The 16363-nt window shown below is 36.7% G+C and overlaps 5 protein-coding genes across 6 annotated transcripts; all 5 read right to left on the bottom strand.

Annotated features, from left to right (window-relative positions):
• Window positions 1–1469: 1469 nt before the first annotated feature.
• On the bottom strand, window positions 1470–5756 carry LOC122314284 (transcription initiation factor TFIID subunit 14b-like). Of its 2 annotated transcripts, none has more exons than XM_043129780.1 (6): window positions 5533–5756; window positions 5089–5177; window positions 4759–4980; window positions 3789–3976; window positions 3589–3710; window positions 1470–1831 (listed from the first exon to the last, which is right to left on the bottom strand). In XM_043129780.1, exons 1-6 carry the CDS (start codon window positions 5644–5646, stop codon window positions 1745–1747), a joined length of 822 nt encoding a protein of 273 aa, XP_042985714.1. In that variant the 5' UTR covers window positions 5647–5756; the 3' UTR covers window positions 1470–1744. The 2 variants fall into 2 exon arrangements, with proteins under 2 accessions (XP_042985714.1, XP_042985713.1); XM_043129779.1 differs by having other exon boundaries at window positions 3589–3722; window positions 5533–5754.
• A 2184-nt stretch (window positions 5757–7940) lies between these two features.
• On the bottom strand, window positions 7941–10210 carry LOC122314283 (pentatricopeptide repeat-containing protein At2g13600-like). The gene has a single exon (XM_043129778.1). The coding sequence runs from the start codon at window positions 10068–10070 to the stop codon at window positions 8640–8642; it is 1431 nt and encodes a 476-aa protein (XP_042985712.1). The 5' UTR covers window positions 10071–10210; the 3' UTR covers window positions 7941–8639.
• A 34-nt stretch (window positions 10211–10244) lies between these two features.
• Window positions 10245–11275, bottom strand: LOC122314291 (auxin-responsive protein SAUR23-like). The gene has a single exon (XM_043129788.1). The coding sequence runs from the start codon at window positions 10816–10818 to the stop codon at window positions 10513–10515; it is 306 nt and encodes a 101-aa protein (XP_042985722.1). The 5' UTR covers window positions 10819–11275; the 3' UTR covers window positions 10245–10512.
• Window positions 11276–12177: 902 nt separating this feature from the next.
• On the bottom strand, window positions 12178–12704 carry LOC122314294 (auxin-responsive protein SAUR23-like). The gene has a single exon (XM_043129791.1). It carries the CDS (start codon window positions 12618–12620, stop codon window positions 12318–12320), a length of 303 nt encoding a protein of 100 aa, XP_042985725.1. The 5' UTR covers window positions 12621–12704; the 3' UTR covers window positions 12178–12317.
• Window positions 12705–13903: 1199 nt separating this feature from the next.
• LOC122314293 (auxin-responsive protein SAUR21-like) lies at window positions 13904–15053 on the bottom strand. The gene has a single exon (XM_043129790.1). The coding sequence runs from the start codon at window positions 14709–14711 to the stop codon at window positions 14409–14411; it is 303 nt and encodes a 100-aa protein (XP_042985724.1). The 5' UTR covers window positions 14712–15053; the 3' UTR covers window positions 13904–14408.
• Window positions 15054–16363: the final 1310 nt, after the last annotated feature.

Below are 16363 nucleotides of genomic sequence, written 5' to 3'. Positions count from 1 at the left end.
CGGAGGAGAGAGGATAATAAACAGGAGAGGGACTAGAAAGGCCTACCAGTCTCACCTAAATCATGCAGTTCCTTGCAGAGCCAATAGACTAGACGATTTTCTTTAAGGTTGATGGTGACTCTACCTTTGGGTTTTACACATGACGGCCATGTTACTCTTGCCCCAAACAAAAGAGTTGCGAAAAGGACTGCGTGCGCCTAAATAATTCACAAAAAAGTTGTAAAAACTAAAAAGGGTTATATATCTATCTTCCTCTCCATGAATCCATCATTACATAAGATTTATGTAATGATGTCATGAGGGTGTACATAAGAAAACACCATTCACACCCCCGTGGGTTGTGTGGAACGAAGAGTCTGGATTTCAATGATGGAACTCGGTGACGATGGCAAAAATAGCCCTACTCATTAAAATGGAAAACGAGAAAATTAATAATGTCAGAGTAAGCTTTAAGATGGTCAGAAGAAAAACGCTCCAAGAATGGAGGATGGCATGTAATAGCGGTGCTCAAAAAATGAGGGAAAGATATCCCAGAGTGGGCTTCAAGGGAAATTGTCAAAAGAAAAAGGCAATAGCAGGTGTGCATGACATATAACACAAATAGCTAGAAGGGCAAGTCTGCAAATACCAATCATTACATTAGAACCTTGAGTATAAGAAGCCTAGAATCAGATAAGGTAATGCAATAATAGAGAAGGAATTTAAGAGGATTTATGAGAGTTGAGGATAGGCTCAAACCTGGCATGTGACAAACCAAGATGTGAGCGATAATGGAAATAAAGTGCACTGACAAGTACAGCAAATGCTGGCACTTCCGAAAGCTATTGGGAATGGCCCCATTCCTAATACATCGTTTATGAGCATCAAAAGGACTAATGGAAGTACTTCAGGAGGGGCCTCAGCTTTAGTTGACATGTGCTGCATAATTTATCAAGGGAAATTGGAAGGAAAATTTAACTAACCAGGGTTAAGTTAGGCGCATATTTAGAGAAGACAATAATCATAGATTACATACTTATTAGAGCTGTAATATTAAAAATGATACTCACTTTAGAAGAAGATATTACCAACATACAGAGTTTTAAGGAGCAGTTTCCAGCCTTTCCACTCACCAGACCCCATCTTGCAGACAAATCTTATGGAGAAAGATGATGCATATTAAACAAAGCTTTCACTCAAACAGGTTAACTAGACATTGGTCTTCCTGACTCATCTGCTAAACAGAAAAGGCTAAATCCCTTGCAAGCATCCTTGAGCCTAACAAATTATGAAACAGTACCTTCTGGAATAACCTCATATAGAAGATGGGCTCCTTCAATAGGGTTTTATACTTTCTATAATCATACTCGACTTTATGTGCATGAACAGACTTGTTATGTTTTATCAATTTCCCCTCAATAGTATGGGAAATGCATTCATTTTCCTTTGCCTCACTCAAACATGATTTATGACAAATGCTATATTGGAGAGAAAAAAAAAGTCCACCAGACACATGCTTTTGTTTCATGCATTTATGATAAATGCTTTCATTTCTTTTGTTGATTTAATGATACATATATGTTTTCCTCCTTATTTATAGTTTTTTTTTTTTTTTTTTTTTTAAATATCTATAAGTGAGACAGTCAAAATATTCTCCACAGCTGAGGAGATGCACATCACTGTTGCAAAAAGGGCAACAGGCGTATATGATGCAAAAAGCAATTTGAAGTTGAATGCCACAGAATCTGCATGAATAAGGTAATATTCACGAGTCAGAGATTGTTTTCAACTGCTGATGCTGTCCGTCTATCATGCTTATTTGTCTCCTGAGTTTAGCAAGATAAGCTTGTACCTAATACAATTAGAGCAAAAACAAATGGTCAAAAACTTGGCTTCTACATTTTTCCCAAAATAAAAAATAAAAAAAAGTATCTAAATTAAGATTTGTCAATGACAAACTTGCCTAAAACACCATGTGCTTCCCACGCTAAAAGAATACATACACACGTTTAGATTCTTCCATATCTCTTTAAACACAAAAGCCACCCCACTATCAACTCAGAAAATTTGGATATAAAACCCATTCAGCCAAAATTCTGATCCTAGTTTAGACAATAAGGCCTAAGCGACCTATTAAGAAGCCCGCTTGAGATGCAGAACTCCATGACTTGTGAGGGTTCTTAAAAAATGAAGTCCAACATGATATGTCAATAATTAGAATACGTACCATAAAAGCAATTGAATTGGGAAGAGAAATAAAGCACTATATTTACCGACTCTACACATACAGATATAGAACTAAGTCAAGGAGGCTAGTTTAATACACCTAATCGAAGAGGCGAAATCAGCAAAAACATGTAGCCCCAGCTATTTGACACTAAGCACTAATCCTGTTCTTCCATTCCATTCACACTATGTGAATAAATCTGAGTATATTGCCTCAACCATTTCTCATCTTTAGAATTCAAAAACTTTTCCATTCTTCTGAGGCTCAGAAATGTCTTTAAGTGTATAGGTAAGTATTTTTCTCTCTTCTTTATTTTGAATTAAGAAATTTGGAGGGGGAGCTTAAATAAGGCTTACAGGTTTTGGGGCCTTTTACAAAGGAACACGTACAGATAGGGGTAATATATCATTATGCTATAGCGATTCAGCACTCAGTCAATGAGTGTTCCATAACTTGGATCCCTGACAATTTTTAAATCATTAGAACTGTGGAAATATATCTCCACTCCATTGTTTGTGAGAATACTGTTTTAAGGACCTGCGCATCACAAAAATGACCAGACGAAATGCCTAAATTTCAAGTTAGCCTACTACTGGATTATGAGCCTTTATTGAATGGTTTTCATTCAATTACATGACAAAAATGCTAACCATAAAGAACTGTCATGATTTTATCAAGACGTTGTGATGTTAAAAACAAAGTTCAATAAAAGTTTATGTATAAAAAAATATACAGCTCAATCATTCCTTTTCTCTGGAAGGAAACTTTAATATTTGATCTACCCACTCCTAATCGTATACTGGTCTTTTCCACCACAAACTCCAAAATTAGTCAAAAGTAACCTAATTTGTAAACGCCAGAAACCAAGATTTACCTTCTAGGGGAGGCCTGGTTTTTTTTTTTTGGGGGGGGGGGGACATAACTTAGTTCCATCCTGGTACCCACTTAAGAAATGCAACTGGAAGACAAGCAATACAGCAAATATAGCATGCACCTATCATATACGACAAAAGAGAAGAAGAGACTCTTTAGAATGTAGAACAAAGTCCTCTGATTAGGAAACCAAGTTTATTCTAAAGGGCAGAAAGAAAAAGAAAAGGGTTCTTTCAAGACAGTATCTTAACAGAACATAAACATGCTGAAAAGATGGTACCAGCACTGAAACATGCAATGCATGACATAAGGATTCAGATTCCATACAAAGAGAATAGACATTTATGGTTAATGACTTGGATCATATAGTCTCCAACAAGAATGGTTGCATCACGGACGCACACATGCTTTCAACGAAGCAAGGATGTATATACTCTTAATTGGATGGAAGAACCATGGATAATATCCAAGACTCTCACTAATAATAAATGAAAAGCATTCATGCTTACCTGCTGACGAGCTGCTGCAAGTTGTAATAGTTCATCTGCTTCTGAGAAATTCATGAACCACTGACTCAAGGGGTGGTCTTTAGTGTCACCTCTCTTCTTTCTATTTGCATCCTCAAATGGTACTACAAAAAGTTCTAAAACGAATATTTATTATTAGAAAGGATGGTTGTGACAAATTACAGACAGAGTAGGAAACAAACCAGGAGGCGGCAAAGTGAATCCAGTGGGTAATCTGGGCACATTTACAGCAGGATGATTCTGCACACGAACTAAAAAGCCTTCTGAAGGTTCAGGGAACGCGATCTCATCAAAACATTCCGCAACAACAGGCTTTTTACTGGACATGGGTCCAGATTCATCCTCTGGGTACAACTTCAAATGATGATATCTGTGAATGGAGAAATGCTAAACTTACTAGAAATTTCACTGTAAAAACCTTACAAACTCCATATAATATGTGACACGTCACTAGTCTAATAAATATTAGTTTCACTTAGTTTTCTATTTTGAATTTTGATTGGTGACATCAGTTTGTAAAGCCTATGTAGTAAAATTTGTAGTACCTCTAGCATTACTTATGTGAATATAATAAAAAATATGATGTAAGCTGAATAATTTATACGATCCTTATGCATTTTACGTTCCTCATTTATTTAAATATCTTGTATATTTCATTCAAGCCTTCTTTTGAACACAGAAGCGATCAAAACATATAGTTAAGGGGTAACACTTGGCACAAAATACATTCTAAAACTCAGCCGACTTAGTTCAGCCTCTTTAGCCAGGTTGATTGGTTCCAATCAAAATTTTTGGAGATGACTGAATAATATGTTGTGTGAACAAAAACATGAAAATCAAATGATAAAAAATTGTAATTCAAATTACTTTTGTTAAACCTGATCCAACAGAACCCATCAGAGGGTGATTCTTGATCTATATCAATCCATAATACAGGAACCCGGTGGTTGTTGATCCAGATCATATTGTGGAATTCAGAACCATGTACGAGTTGTTTCAAACTAAATTTTGTATTATTATTTGATGGACGATCATGGTATGGATCCTTGATCTATCCTCCAAAACACATGCTGCTCAAATATATTTTGGGCCGAATAATGCCAATAACCAAATAAATCAGAACAAGAAACAAGCTAAAAAAAAAGAACTTACAAGGTCAATGGCTTATCACAGAGATCGATATGGAAGTAGAGAGTAATGGCGATTTCGAATTCTCCCCACCCAGCTTCCGATAACTCAAATGGCGGCGACTCTACAACCCTTGTGGGGTTCTTGAAACTGGAATGCAACTGAAAAACAACACGTTTTATCACCACCCCTATATCCTCATTCGTCGCCCCACGAACATACACAGTCCATTTGTGCGACTGGTACCTTATGAAAATTAAACAATACAAAGAACAAACATTTTATTCTATATGTAAAGCAAGCTATTCGAGGAGCCAAAAAAGCTACCAAAACAAACACCTAAACGGTACTTACTCGCTTGCCTTCTTACCAAGCCAGAATGAGACGTTACCATACACGATGGGAATGCTTATTTCAACGTCTTTGAGTTTTTTATTCAATATCTACAAGAAAATCCATTAACAATGGTACACTAAATAAACCATTCTGTAAAGATATAATAGAAAGTTCAAAACAATAGTCTCAAAGAGTGATATTCAAAAACGGTTCTTGGATTCCTGGGAAGCGTTATCATGTCAATAACATGATGGGTAATCATTGAATCATTCATTTGATTTTAACGCAACTTATGAAAACAGGAATGGTAGTTTATAAAAGTAAATCAAAACTGAAAACAAGTTATTTGCATTGAGATTCAAGAAGGTTTTCTTAAAACAGTTTGAGCATCTCGGTAACACTGTTTTGGCAATGCGGATAATGCGTTAGCATCCCAATTCGAATCAAACAAAGAAAGGGTACCCTCTTGTCACTTTCTTCGGATTTGACCATTTTGATTTTGGGGCGCGGTGATCTGGGCTCACTTGTAGCCTGTTGATCTTGACCGACCTGTTTGGAAGACGAACTGTTGATCATATCTTCAAACGTGCTCCTCTTCCTCCTATTAGGGATCAGACTGGAATGCACGAGTGAGTGGTTCTACGAGATATTAGTGTATGTTTTCAGGTGGTAATTCGAGACAACCCGTACATTCAACATCATATATCAAATTAATGGGTTTGGATATAATCTTAACGAATTTGAATTAAAACGGGTCGATTCGTTAATACATTATTTATAAATGGGTTAATATGCTTAATAATCAATGTTGTTTAGAATTTATTTTAAAATTAAAATTTTTTTCTTGTTTAATTATAATATTGATATTTTTCAATATGTTTATATTTTTATTATTGAAATTATAATTTTAGACTTATGCTTATATTTATTATTGTATAGTTTGTAATATTAGTTTTATTATATGTTAAAATTTGAAAAAATATTTATATATATATTTTTTAAGATATTGTGGTTATTAATAAATATATATTTTAATTTTTATGTGAAATTATGTTAATTAGGTCAAATGAATTATACGCTTAAGTTCAACCCATTTACATGAAATGAATGGGTTTAAATAAATATGTTAATATATTTCTAATTAATGATTAAACGGGTCAAAACGGATGACGCGACAATACTCGTTACCCAAATGGCTTGGATTAGAGTTTGGAAGTTTGACACATTTAACTTAATGGGTTAAGTTCAAGTTGACCTATATAGTTGAATGTTCATGACTTAACACGATACGAAAAATATGATTTGTCACCCATGATGATCTTGATGTCAATAGGATCTCTAGAATGATCGCCGTAGGCGAGATTTGCATGTGTATCTGTGAGCTCACCTTCACCATATTGAATAGTTCCCTATTTCATTTATAGTTAAAATGATGTGCATGACCCAAATCTATATTTGTAGACTAATCATGTTCATGACTTGACACAATATGAAAATATGATTTGTCACCCTGATGATCTTGATGTCAATAGGATCGCCTACGGCGAGATTTGCATGTGTATCCCATGAGCTCACCTTCACTGTACTGCATGGTTCTCTGTTTCATTTATTGTTAAAATGATGTGCATGACCCAAATCTATATTTGTGGACTAATCTTATAGAGCCCTAAAGTTAACAACCAGGAAAACTTCCAGTAACATTGAGGGGCATTCGAACTGATGACCATTGGAGAGCAAACCTAAGGCTTAACCAACTGAACTACCCCTCAGGGTTTGTGGGTGGTTTTGTTGCTTTGTAGTGATGCCCTTATGCTTGGGATAGTTTTGGTTTTCAGCTCAAATTTCCTAAAACAAGGGACAAGGTCAGACCTTCTTCATATTCTCCTCATTTATACCCTCTGCCCATTTATATTTTCTACTCACTGCTTTTGGAAACTGAGAAGCGAGGTCGACTGCATGAAAGAGGGAGTTGTTTGTCCCTCGGTTTCGTACTCTTGAGGATCAAGTTTAATTTTGAGATTTAGTACTTTCTTTTGATAGCTATATTTGAGATTAAACACTTGGTTTTGTCAATTTGTTCAACTGGGTCCAATTGTGTGAACCATCACTGCGTTCTCCTGAAGATATTATTGTTAGATCAGATATAAAAGTTGCCCTGCTCAAAACATGAATCAGATGACAAATAAAAGGACCCTGGATGTTCTATAGAGCCCAAGACTCACTATACTTCAATCATCCTTACAAAGAAAATGTTATTGAAAGTTCCTTAAAAACTGAGAGTGATAAAGATTCTCTCTATTTCAAGTGTACTGAAAATCAAGGAAACATGAATGCCTGTAGCACACCCGAATGTAAAAGGGAAATTAACAGAGAAAATGGCACCCCTCAAAGAGAGCTCCTCCAAGGAGGAGGAAGAAGAAGAAGATTGAAAAAGGAAAAACAAAGTTCTTTTAACATTACAAATAATAGTCCTTACAAACTACTGCCTCAGTATATATACTTTAGGCACCCATAATCGGGAAGCAACAATAAGGGCCATGAGCCAGTTCGAAAATAAAGAAAGACTAAAGTAGATAACTACGAAGAAAACACGTAGGTTTCTACATCACCACTCCGGTCCACTGGGACAAACTTAATAAATCCAAAATAAAAAAAAAATAAACAAGTTAGCTGGAGGCCCATCAAGCCCGGCTCAAGTTAATTGGATTTGTTACAATGCCCTGTTACCTCAATTTATCAAGGAAAATGCTTCTTGAACCGAGGATTGTGACTGGCAATTTTGACTGATTGTATTTTTTATTTTTATTTTATTTTTATTCAATGATTAAGGAAGTGATTAATGAATTGGTAATTTTTTAATTTTTTAAAAATGTTTAAAAATGTATAAAAAATAATTGAAAAAAAGAAAGAAAGTAGATTTACATTTTACACTTGTTGTCCACTTTCTCGGTCCACTCTCTCAGTCCGAGTAGCGTTGTCCATTCACCAAATTGAGGTGTTTCCCTTTCATCCAAGTAATAGGAACTCACACACACAACTAATAATACAATCACCGATGCAAAGCCCCGTAGTATAACTGGGGTTCACCAAACCACTTGCAAAAACAGAGATCCCAGATGAAACTTTGACTGATGCATTTCGTTTTCAGGATGAGAGATGCTAACCTGCTTGCGGGGATTCTAGCCTTGGGTCTTGGGTAGAAGTGTATTTTGAAGGTTCTGGTTTCAGCCGGGATTTAGCTTCACTTTTGTTCTTGTTCTTGACTAAGAGTCCATAAGCTTGTCAACTTCAGACCTCAGACCCCTTTTTTTCTTTATAAGTAACTTCTGAACTTCAGACTTGTGGATTCCATTGCAAACATGTTAATTACAAGCTTCATATATAAGATTACCCAATGTAGTTTTCCATCTCCCTTCTTGTCACTTCCTGTTGCAACTTCTATTAAATGCTTCCATCTGATCACTTGCAACATCCGAACTTGAGTTCACAGGCCATTTAAGGCAGCTTTAGATTTAGAATCGAGACATCTGATAAAGCAAAACCTCAGATTACATATTCCTCTTTCAGAGCTACGTGACCTCAATCCAACTACATCCAATATCTTTCTTTAACCCTCTCTCTTTCATCAATAACCTCAACTTCTCAATCTCATTCCACATACCAAATTTTGCATATAAATTCGATAATATAACATATACCCCCACATTCTGTGGATCCAATTCAAGTGCCTTTTGAGCAGCCAACTTGCCCAACTCTATCTTTCCACAATCCTGGCAGGCGCTAAGCAAAGCACCCCACATGGAAACGCTGCAACTGCCATGCCCTTTATACAGCGTCCCATTCACTAGCTTCCATGCCCTATCTAACTGACCGGCCCTACAAAGCAAGTCAATCAGACAACTGTAGTGCTCTTGGCCAGGGAACAACCCGAAGTCACGAGTCATTGATTCGAAAAACTCGATCCCAAGGTTCACTTGGCCAGTGTAACCACAAGCAGAAAGGACTGTCACAAATGCCACCTCATCTGGTTGAATCCCTTCCTTTAACATTTCTTGGTATAATTGAACAACTTCTTCAAAGTATCCGTTTCTACCATACACACCAAGCATTGAAGTCCATAAAACAACATCCCCTTGACACTCTCCTCTTCTGACCCCTGCCAAATTGAAGACTTTCCAAGCCTTCCCAACTATGCCACACTTTCCATACATTTCAATCAACGAACTCTTCAGAAACACATCTTTTTCCACATCATATAGCGTACGGATCAAATGAGCATGCACCTGGATCCCGACTTTAACAGCAGATAGCCCAGCACACGCCTGCAATATTGCTGAAAATGTGAAGTGATCATAATCCAAATTCAATGCAGGCATCTTAAGAACCAGTTCAAGTCCCTCAAGCCACATCTTAGCCTCACCATAACCTGCTAGAAGTGCATTAGCGCACACCGTGTTTTTTGTAGGAATTTCATCAAACATCGCTTCTGCATCCTCGATAACCAACAACTTTGCGTACAGATCGATTAGAGCGCTTCCTACGAATACACTAGATGACCAACCTGATTTGGCCACAAGGGCATGCACCTGCTGACCGAATCTAACATTTCTGATAGATGACGAAGCTGCTAAAGAGCTACACAATGTGTAAGTATCCATAGGCACCCCATTGATGTGCATGAAAGAAAAGGTTTTTAGGGCATTAAATGCCAACCCATTTCGGTTAAAGTCGGATAATATCATATTGAAGGGTAGTGGGTTCCCCGGGTTCATGCACTTCAAGAAATTGGTCAAGGTTTGAAGGTTGTCTTTGTGACATGAGGCGTATGAGCGGATGAGTTCAGCGGGAAAATTAAGGGAGTTAAACAGCAAGCCTGTTCTGAGTAGGTGAGCGTGGAGCTTCTTGATGGGTCCAAGATTTTTCAATCGGGAACAGTGGTTTAAGAAGCCAGTGATAGAATCCAAGCTTGGTGCTTTGCGTAAGCTGCATTGGTTGGACATAGAAATTTGAAGCAATAAGGTTTAGGTGTTACCCAATTAGAGGCATACATAAAGACACTTTGCGCCTCTTAAGTAATTTTTTATTTTTTAAACGATCTTAACGTTCAGAATTAGACACGGATGAAAGGAGAACAGCAACATGCACCATTCGGATGAATCCACTGAGGAGAAGTCTGAAGAGAATAAATTTAAACTCGAGATTGTTTAAAAAATTATAAGTGATTGTAACATTTTTAGTGAGTAAACAATCCCCTACTCTCATCTTCTACCAAATAGAAATAGAATGTACATAAGAGTTACAAAATTGTCACTGTTCATTTAATTTAATTAGTTGTAATATCTTGGAGTGAGTATAAAATAATGGTAAATGAGATCCCACATTATTCAGGAGAGGGAGAAGCTCTTGCCCTTTCTTCAATTATGACATGAATGCCGAGTCGTATCACAACAATTCATGCAAGCGAGAAGTGAGATTGATGAAGATGTCTTCGCTGCAGGGAATTGTGAGACCACCCATTGGATGATCAAAACCAAATTCTTCCTCAACCGTACTTAGCAATTCTTGAAATGAAGGCTGGTTCAGAAATGACACTGGAATTATGAATCGTTTCTTTTCGCCCTCTCCAACGTACACTGCAAAGTATCCTTTTGGAACATCGAAAGACATTGAAGCTGCTTGCTTGGCAAATGAGTTGGATCTGCGGAGAATGTGTTTTGCATGTAAAATACCACGCAAACGAATAGCCATTGCCTATCTCTCTCTTTACTTTTGCCAAAAAGATTGTGCAGATCACAGACGAAAAGGGAGGAGAAGAATGTGAGGATCTAAGGACTTGTGGCTGTTATTTGATGTGTATGCATATGCATATATATAGATGAATTAAGTATCCCAAATGTGGTGTAGAGGCATTGGGGTTGGAGATTTGTTGTAGACATAACCAATTGAAGGATCACATGGACCTGTCTTCCAACAAATTGTCAAGAACTCAGTAGTAATTAAGACTTCAGCTTTGTCGGAAGACAATCTTGCGCATGCTTCTCTGAAGGGTCCCGGTTGAAATCAAAGACATATGGATTGCAGGAAAAAGAAAGCTCTAAACGAGTGGCTGATTTCCTACTAGAGATCATGAGCACAGGCTGAGAGACATTCATATAACATATGTCGATTCTTTTCTTTTGACAAGACAATCTATCAGGCCAGGGGACCATATTGCTCTCTCTTGTATGATGTACATATTCGATAAACAATTGCCTATATTTATGGATAAGATCAGCCCTATGATGGATGGCTAAAATCTTAGGATGTTATGCTTGAGAGCTATGTTCAAAAGCGCATCCAATTTCCAAAGATAGGTCAAGTAACAGAGCGGCAAAGAGTCATCGTGAAAAGCTTCAGAAATGGGCTGAGCATTGATTCCCTATGTTCACTATCCAACTGTATTGACCCCAACAAGGATCGGAAGCATTAGCTTTTAATGATCAGATTTGTTTACTTTTATCGCAGCAACTCTATCTTCACGACATAATTTTACATAACACGTTAAATTTATTTTACAGTAAAAATAATTTTATAATTTAACATACCATATCAAATTATATCAATTTATAAATTTAAATATAATTATGTGAAGTCATAATTATATTTATTTTTATAATCTAAAATATTTCTCGAATTGTTAATACAAGTTATTAAACTATCAAACTCGTGTCTTTTGGCTTTCCCAAACTCATTCCTTTTTAATTTTATAACAATCAATTCATAAATATAATTATGGCATATATTCTATGTTCAAAAGTCCATTGCCCCAAAAAAACAAATAAATTTAAGGTAGAGGTTTGGTTAGTCGGTACTATAAAATTTAATTTGCTAAGGCGGCATTTCTGCTGTTAAATCGGTCACGTTTCGCTTTTATAGAGATCACTTTACAGAAAAGCTCGTTACCAAAAACCTTGTACAGCGAAATGTTAATTTGTAACGGCGGCATGAATTGCCTTAAAAGTACAATGTTAGCAATAATTACAAAGGTTATAAATGTTGAAATGCTACGGCCTATGATTGGTACTGATTTGAGCCTTAACAAAAAGAATAACATTTGAAGATCTATGATTAAGAACACAGAAAAAATATATAGTCCCATGCATTGAAGTTTTTTGAAACTGTAATACAATCTGTAATATTTTCTTCAGCCTAGTACGTGAATTTACAAAATTGTCTCTGCTATTTTATTTTAGTGCCGCCGCCGCTCATCACAGTTCATGTAAGCGACAAGTGAGATCAACGAAGATGTCTTCGCTGCAGGGAATCGTGAGACCACCCATTGGATGATTGAATCCAAATTCTTCCTCAGCCTTGTTTAACAATTCTTGGAATGAAGGCTGGTTCAAGAATGATACAGGAACCAAAAATCTCTTCTTTTCACTCTCTCCAACATATACTGCAAAATGGCCTTTTGGAACATCTATAGATGTTGAAGCCGCATGCTTTGTAAATGAGTTTGATCGGTGGAGAATGTGCTTAGCATGCAAAATACTGGGAAATCGAATTGCCATGACTATCTATCAGTGTTAATGCTGAGAAAGATGATGAAGATCAAAGATAAGAGGGAAGAAGAATCTGAGTAGTTGTTCTTGCTGTGAAAATATATGTGTATGTATATTTATAGATGAATGGTGTCCGAGAAAATCTCTAAAATGTGGAGTGGGTGGCGTAGAGGCATCCATGTGGGGATTGGGGAGAGACATAAGCATTTGAAGGATCACATGGACTTGTCTTTCAACTTATCATCAAGAAGTTGGCAGTGATTGAGACTTTGGAGCATTCTATGCCCAAGCGTTCGGTGGGAGAACAACCTAAATCAAGAATGCTATGGTGGACAGGATTGGACATGTGCATGTCGATTACTCTTTTATTGACAAGAACAAGTGAACTGGAACCAGGTTAGTCTATTTGTGTTGCGCATGTAAATAATTCTATAAAAAGCTAACTTGCTCTTATAATTACAGTCAGTTTAGCCTCATCTTTTTGCTGACTAATAATTCTAAGAAAACCAATTTACAATATCCTTGGAACAAATTTTGTTCAGTTCACTATTTATCAGAAAAAGAAAAGCTAATCTGTATCAGTAAGTACTCTGACTCTCTCAACAAAGTAAAAGATATTCTTTTATTTCAAAAAAGAACCGTCAAACTTCTAACTGTAAGAATCATGAGAATCAGAGGATACAGACAAGGATCATCACCGTTTGAGGAGAGAAACGTTGGCATTTATAGTATGTCCTCAACCTAACTCACCCACCTTTTTGTTGTCCTAGTAGGACTTCCAGAACCAACCCCTGTGAAGAGCACATGAAGTATGTCCTACAAGTAGTCATAGTGGCAGCCAACCCATTTGAAAGAGCTATTGCATTATAAGTGGCAAAAGAATTGCAGGAAACTACAATAACAATTATCAGCAGACTCGATAAATTTCATCAACATGTGTTGAATAGTGAGTAAACAGACCCACAATTGCCATATCTTTTCAATTAAACTGAGTCATTCAAACATGGAAAATATAATGATGGGCGAGAGTCACTCAGAGACTTTCTTGGTTCCTTCGAGCTAATTAGTCTAGGTGAACAGGCAAAATCATAAGATTCATATATTCAGTGGCCTATAACATATGGTTCTTGAATAAGTAAGCCTTGATCAAATTGATAGCCTTTGGTAGAATCGAATGGCGGTTACATTCCCCCATTGTTATCATAGATGGTTCAATTGTCCCAACGTGAGTACTTGTGCCAAATTGTCATCAAGGAGAATAAAGTTATTGAGAATCAAAAAAGAAATTCATGTTCAAAATAATTGCATGAGTCCCAACTTTCATTATACATAGAAAATAAGAATATTACAATGACTTTTGAAAGAGCCTAATCCTAGTACTCTTTATTCAAAAAAGAAGAGAGGTTTTTGGGCCAGATGTGGCGGGCAGTGCAGGTTCTCAACACTACCCAATAGCATGGCTTTGATTTCACTAATGAGTTATACTGACTTCAAGAATATAACCAACATCTTCTCTTCATGAGATTTTGTAAGAACCACCCACAGGATGATCCAAACGAACTCTTTATTGGCCTCAAGGAACCTCCTGTGACTTTCTCCAATATGCCTTTTGATACATCTGGGGCCTCTAGAGCCATCTCTACATCTGCTTGAAATGTTTTTCAGATACTGCAGTACTTGCAATTTTGTGACTTTCTCGATCGGATGTACATTATCCACCAAATACTTCCCCTGAAAGAGAAGTAACTGTACATGAGGCTACAAATCTGTTTTGCTGATCCATATCGGTTCCATGTATCACGATCTGTTTAGGCCAGAAGTGAGGTCCATAAAGACCTCTTCTCTGCAGGGAATTGTTAGACCACCCATTGAATGATTGAACCCAAATTCTTCCTCAGCCTTATTTAGCAATTTCTGGAATGAAGGTTCATTGAGGTATGATATTGGTAGAATGAATCGCTTCTTCTCGCCCTCTCCCACATACACAGCAAAGCAGCCTTTTGGAACATTTTTAGCTGTGGGAGCTGCTTCTGTACCACTGAAAACAGACAGGCGGAGAAGCTGCTTAACATGCATCATAGCCAGAACTCGAGCAGCCATTTAGATGTTGTCACTTTGGACAAGGTTGAAGTTCACAAATGGATTTGGAGGAAGAAAAAAAGTTGATAAATATATGCTAGAGAATAAGAGGACTTGATTTGGCTATGGAATAACATGCGTGTGTATATATAGATAAAAGTTGGGTGGGAAATCTCTAAATGAGAGTGAGTGGTCTCAAATGTGAGGCAATGGAGGATATCTAGGAGACATACGCATTTGAAACATCACATGGGTTTGTCTTCAAACTCATCACCAAGAACTTGGGACTGGTTGGGATTATACTTCACATGGAAGACTGGAGCCAAACAATTTCTGGGGTAGCAACCTACAAGGGACCCGACCAAAAGTTAAGAGATGTGGCTTGGAGAAAACTGTGCTGGAGTTAAATAGCTACTAACAAGTTGTGAGATCATGAAATTCTAAACTCACTAGGGATTCAGTTTTTTATAAAGGATCTCCTTCCGTAGATTCATCGTTTTTACTCTTGAGTTAGCTTGAATAAGCACAATTTAAACAACTTGTAAAAATGCGTGAAAAATTAAAGAGACGCAAGAACACAACTGCTTTAATAAGATGCCCTAAAATAAAATTTCTAGATTCTTGTTTTAGTATTGCAAGACAAATCCATGTGAAGAGCATATGTTATGTGGTCAGCAATGGCTTCAAGCCTGTCTTTAATGGAAATCTACCAATGGTGGGACTAGGACATTTTTCAAGACGGATTTTATGATTTTGCATCTCCCTAGTTTTTTTTTTCATGCTTCAATCTATTTGTTGTTATTCATCAATCACTTTCCTCTCAAACAACACAGCAAACTAAGAGCCCACATTCTGTACTTATATTCCCTGCTGAGTAAACCAACTGATTTATTGGACCAAATATAAACTTGTAGGTATAAATATGGGGACCAGGTCTATTATAACTTTGGCACAAACAATTTACCCCTCCATGTGAAGATGTTGCATTACACATTTGGCAAAATAATAGGAGGTGATATGATTAAGTCTGATTCTGAACTGATGATTAATTGAAGGGGGAGAACCAATCCACCCAAGCATGTGGTGTTGTCGATGATTCTTACACCCTGTCCAAACTTGACCAGGAAAACAAAATTCAGTGAGCTATATCTCTGATAAAGAAAGCTTTTCCTTTTATTTGTTCAATAAAGAAATTTCCATTCATAGGCCATTAACAACTTATCACAATGATCGACTATCATAGCCATCACTTTCGAACCAAATTTGAATGCTTAAAATGTATATTTTAATGATTCTATTGAATGCAAAATAATGACCATGGCTCATACAGATGAAAGGCTCCTATACCATCGTGTGAAAGACTATCAGTAGTGAGTCATTCATTTTTATCCTTCACAACATAGTTCTAATTAGAAATGACTAGATCCAACAAAAGGGAAAAACTCCAAACGCCACAGGAAGATAAAAAGAAACTTGGAGAAGAATCGTGTACATATGCTGTCTTCCTATGTAAAGGGAGAGAGATAAAGGGTTGTTCTCTGAATATAGGATAATCATGCACTTATATTTATACGTCCAAATTTTTTCCAGTGCGTAGTTTCAATGTGTAAATCGTCACATGGATGTACTTCATGACAATGAAAATGACCATCGTTTTGAACATTTTCTGCTAA

The sequence above is a fragment of the Carya illinoinensis genome, chromosome 6, assembly GCF_018687715.1.
Source record: "Carya illinoinensis cultivar Pawnee chromosome 6, C.illinoinensisPawnee_v1, whole genome shotgun sequence".
In the NCBI taxonomy this organism is placed as follows: domain Eukaryota; kingdom Viridiplantae; phylum Streptophyta; class Magnoliopsida; order Fagales; family Juglandaceae; genus Carya; species Carya illinoinensis.
Note: the sequence above shows the minus strand (reverse complement) of the source record. Positions and strands in the feature narration are given on the sequence as shown.

What these genes read in the sequence shown, in the direction of transcription:
- LOC122314284 (XM_043129779.1), bottom strand. Translation starts at nt 5,646, where the DNA reads ATGATCAACAGTTCGTCTTCCAAACAGGTCGGTCAAGATCAACAGGCT. An exon ending in CCGAAGAAAGTGACAAGAGG is followed by an intron (nt 5,178 to 5,532) that starts GTACCCTTTCTT and finishes ATTTTCTTGTAG; the next exon opens with ATATTGAATAAAAAACTCAA. An exon ending in TGTGATAAGCCATTGACCTT is followed by an intron (nt 3,977 to 4,758) that starts GTAAGTTCTTTT and finishes CTCCATTCACAG; the next exon opens with ATATCATCATTTGAAGTTGT.
- LOC122314283 (XM_043129778.1), bottom strand. Translation starts at nt 10,070, where the DNA reads ATGTCCAACCAATGCAGCTTACGCAAAGCACCAAGCTTGGATTCTATC.
- LOC122314291 (XM_043129788.1), bottom strand. Translation starts at nt 10,818, where the DNA reads ATGGCTATTCGTTTGCGTGGTATTTTACATGCAAAACACATTCTCCGC.
- LOC122314294 (XM_043129791.1), bottom strand. Translation starts at nt 12,620, where the DNA reads ATGGCAATTCGATTTCCCAGTATTTTGCATGCTAAGCACATTCTCCAC.
- LOC122314293 (XM_043129790.1), bottom strand. Translation starts at nt 14,711, where the DNA reads ATGGCTGCTCGAGTTCTGGCTATGATGCATGTTAAGCAGCTTCTCCGC.